Below are 2,921 nucleotides of genomic sequence, written 5' to 3'. Positions count from 1 at the left end.
CAGGATCTGACCCAGGGGGTCTCCAGGAACTCCAGGGCTCACAGGATCTGACCCAGGGGTTCTCCAGGATCTCCAGGGCTCCCAGGATCTGACCCAGGGCGTCTCCAGGATCTCCAGGGCTCACAGGATCCGACCCAGGGGGTCTCCAGGAACTCCAGGGCTCACAGGATCTGACCCAGGGGGTCTCCAGGATCTCCAGGGCTCCCAGGATCTGACCCAGGGGCTCTCCAGGGCTCCCAGGATCCAGGGATGGGGGTCTCCAGGAACTCCAGGGCTCCCAGGATCTGGCTCAGGGGATCTCCAGGGCTCCCAGGATCCAGGGATGGGGGTCTCCAGGAACTCCAGGGCTCCCAGGATCTGACCCAGGGGGTCTCCAGGAACTCCAGGGCTCTCAGGATCAGAACCAGAGGCTCTCAAGGTCTCTCAGGGTCACATCCAGGGGCTCCCAGGATCCGATCCAGGGGCTCACAGGATCTGATCCAGGGGCTCACAGGATCCCATCCAGGCTCTCCAGGGCTCCCAGGTCACATCCAGGGGGTCTCCAAGGATCCCATCCAGGGGCTCCCAGGATCACATCCAGGCTCTCCAAGGACTCCCAGGGTCACATCCAGGCTCTCTAGGGTTCCCAGGATCCCATCCAGAGGGGTCTCCACGGCTCCCAGGGTCACATCCAGGCTCTCCAGGGCTCCCAGGGTCAGATCCAGAGGGTTTCCAGGGGCTCACAGGATTCCATCTAGGGGGTCTCCAGGATCACAGGATCCGGTCCAGGCTCTCCAGGGGCTCCCAAGATCACATCCAGAGGGGTCTCCAGGTCTCCCAGGATCCCATCCAGGGACTCCCAGGGTCAGATCCAGGGCTCTCCAGGGGCTCACAGGGTCACATCCCGGCTCTCAAGGGTTCCCAGGATCCCATCCAGGCTCTCCAGGGTTCCCAGGGTCACATCCAGGGGCTCCCAGGATCCCATCCAGGCTCTCCAGGACTCCCAGAATCCCATCCAGGCTCTCCAGGGCTCCCAGGGTCAAATCCAGGGGGTATCCAAGGGCTTCCAGGATCCCATCCAGGGGCCCCCCTTGATCAGATCCAGGCTCTCCAGGGACTCCCAGGGTCAGATCCAGGGGGTCTCCAGGGGCTCCCAAGATCCAATCCAGGCTCTCCAGGGGCTCCCAAGATCACATCCAAGGAGTCTCCAGGTCTCCCAGGATCCCATCCAGGGACTCCCAGGGTCACATCCAGGGGCCCCCCTTGATCAGATCCAGGCTCTCCAGAGCTCCCAGGATCAGATCCAGGCTCTCCGGGGGCTCCCAGGGTCACATCCAGGCTCTCCAGGGCTCCCAAGATCACATCCAGGGGGTCTCCAAGGGCTCCCAGGATCCCATCCAGGCTCTCCAGGGGCTCCCAAGATCCAATCCAGGCTCTCCAGGGGCTCCCAGGGTCACATCCAGCCTCTCCAGGGTTCCCAGAATCCCATCCAGGGTTCCCAGGATCCCACACAGGTCTCCCAGGATCCCATCCAGACTCTCCAGGGCCCCCAAGATCACATCCAGAGGGGTCTCCATGGCTCCCAGGGTCACATCCAGGCTCTCCAGGGCTCCCAGGGTCAGATCCAGAGGGTTTCCAGGGGTTCACAGGATTCCATCCAGGGGGTCTCCAGGGTCGCAGGATCCGGTCCAGGTTCTCCAAGGGTTCCCAGGATCCCATCCAGGTGTCCCAAGATCACATCCAGGGGGTCTCCAGGGCTCCCAGGATCAGATCCAGGGGGTCTCCAGGATCCCATCCAGGCTCTCCAGGGTTCCCCAGGTCAGATCCAGAGGGTCTCCATGGCTCCCAGGATCCCATCCCTGGCTCCCAGGATCCCATCCAGGCTCTCCAGGGCTCCCAGGATTCCATCCAGGGGGTCTCCAGGGCTCCCAGGATCAGATCCAGAAGGTCTCCAGGGTCACAGGATCCGGTCCAGGCTCTCCAGGGGCTCCCAGGATCAGATCCAGGGCTCACAGAATCCCATCCAGGCTCTCCAGGGGCTCCCAAGATCACATCCAAGGAGTCTCCAGGTCTCCCAGGATCCCATCCAGGGACTCCCAGGGTCAGATCCAAGCTCTCCAGGGTTCCCAGGATCCCATCCCTGGCTCCCAGGATCCCATCCCTGGCTCACAGGATCCCATCCAGGCTCTCCAGGACTCCCAGGATTCCATCCAGAGGGTCTCCAAGGGCTCCCAGGATCCCATCCAGGGGCTCCCCGGGTCAGATCCAGGTTTTCCAGGGACTCCCAGGGTCAGATCCAAGCTCTCCAGGGTTCCCAGGATCCCATCCAAGTCTCCCAGGATCCCATCCAAGTCTCCCAGGATCCCATCCAGGCTCTCCAGGATCCCATCCAGGCTCTCCAGGGCTCCCAGGATTCCATCCAGGGGGTCTCCAGGATCCCAGGATCCCCTCCGTGGCTCACAGGATCCTCACCAGCCGGCCCAGCGTCTCGGCCACCTTGACACGCACGGCGGGCACGGGGTCCTTGAGCAGCAGGTTCAGGGCTGGAGGAAAGGGGAAAAGGAAATTTGAATTGACTCAGGACCCTCCTGTGCATTTATTTCTAATTTAAATTTACTCAGGACCCTCCTGTGCATTTATTTCTAATTTAAATTTACCCAGGACCATCCTGTGCATTTAATTTTAATTTTAATTGACTCAGGACCATCCTGTGCATTTACTTTTAATTTAAATTTACTCAGGACCATCCTCTGCCTTTAATTCAAATTTAAATTTACTCAGGACCCTCCTGTGCATTTATTTCTAATTTAAACTGACTCAGGACCATCCTGTGCCCTTAATTTTAATTTATATTTACTCAGGACTCACCTGTGTCTTTACTTTTAATTTAAATTTACTCAGGACCATCCTGTGCATTTCAGTTTAATTTAAATTTATTCAGG

At 59.2% G+C, this 2,921-nt stretch overlaps 1 protein-coding gene across 1 annotated transcript; it reads left to right on the top strand.

Annotated features, from left to right (window-relative positions):
* Positions 1-514: 514 nt before the first annotated feature.
* On the top strand, positions 515-2,237 carry LOC108643193 (58 kDa phosphoprotein-like; the record flags this gene model as incomplete). The annotated part of the gene is made up of 2 exons (XM_029965533.1): positions 515-580; positions 2,152-2,237. Coding segments are annotated over 2 exons (152 nt in total), but the record flags the coding sequence as incomplete, so codon positions are not given.
* Between the last annotated feature and the right edge of the window lie 684 nt (positions 2,238-2,921).

Source organism: Manacus vitellinus, unplaced genomic scaffold (genome assembly GCF_001715985.3).
Source record: "Manacus vitellinus isolate BGI_N305 unplaced genomic scaffold, ASM171598v3 ctg7180002429226_pilon, whole genome shotgun sequence".
Taxonomy (NCBI): Eukaryota; Metazoa; Chordata; class Aves; order Passeriformes; family Pipridae; genus Manacus; species Manacus vitellinus.
The sequence above is the reverse complement of the archived record's forward strand: the minus strand, read 5'-3'. Positions and strand labels throughout refer to the sequence as shown.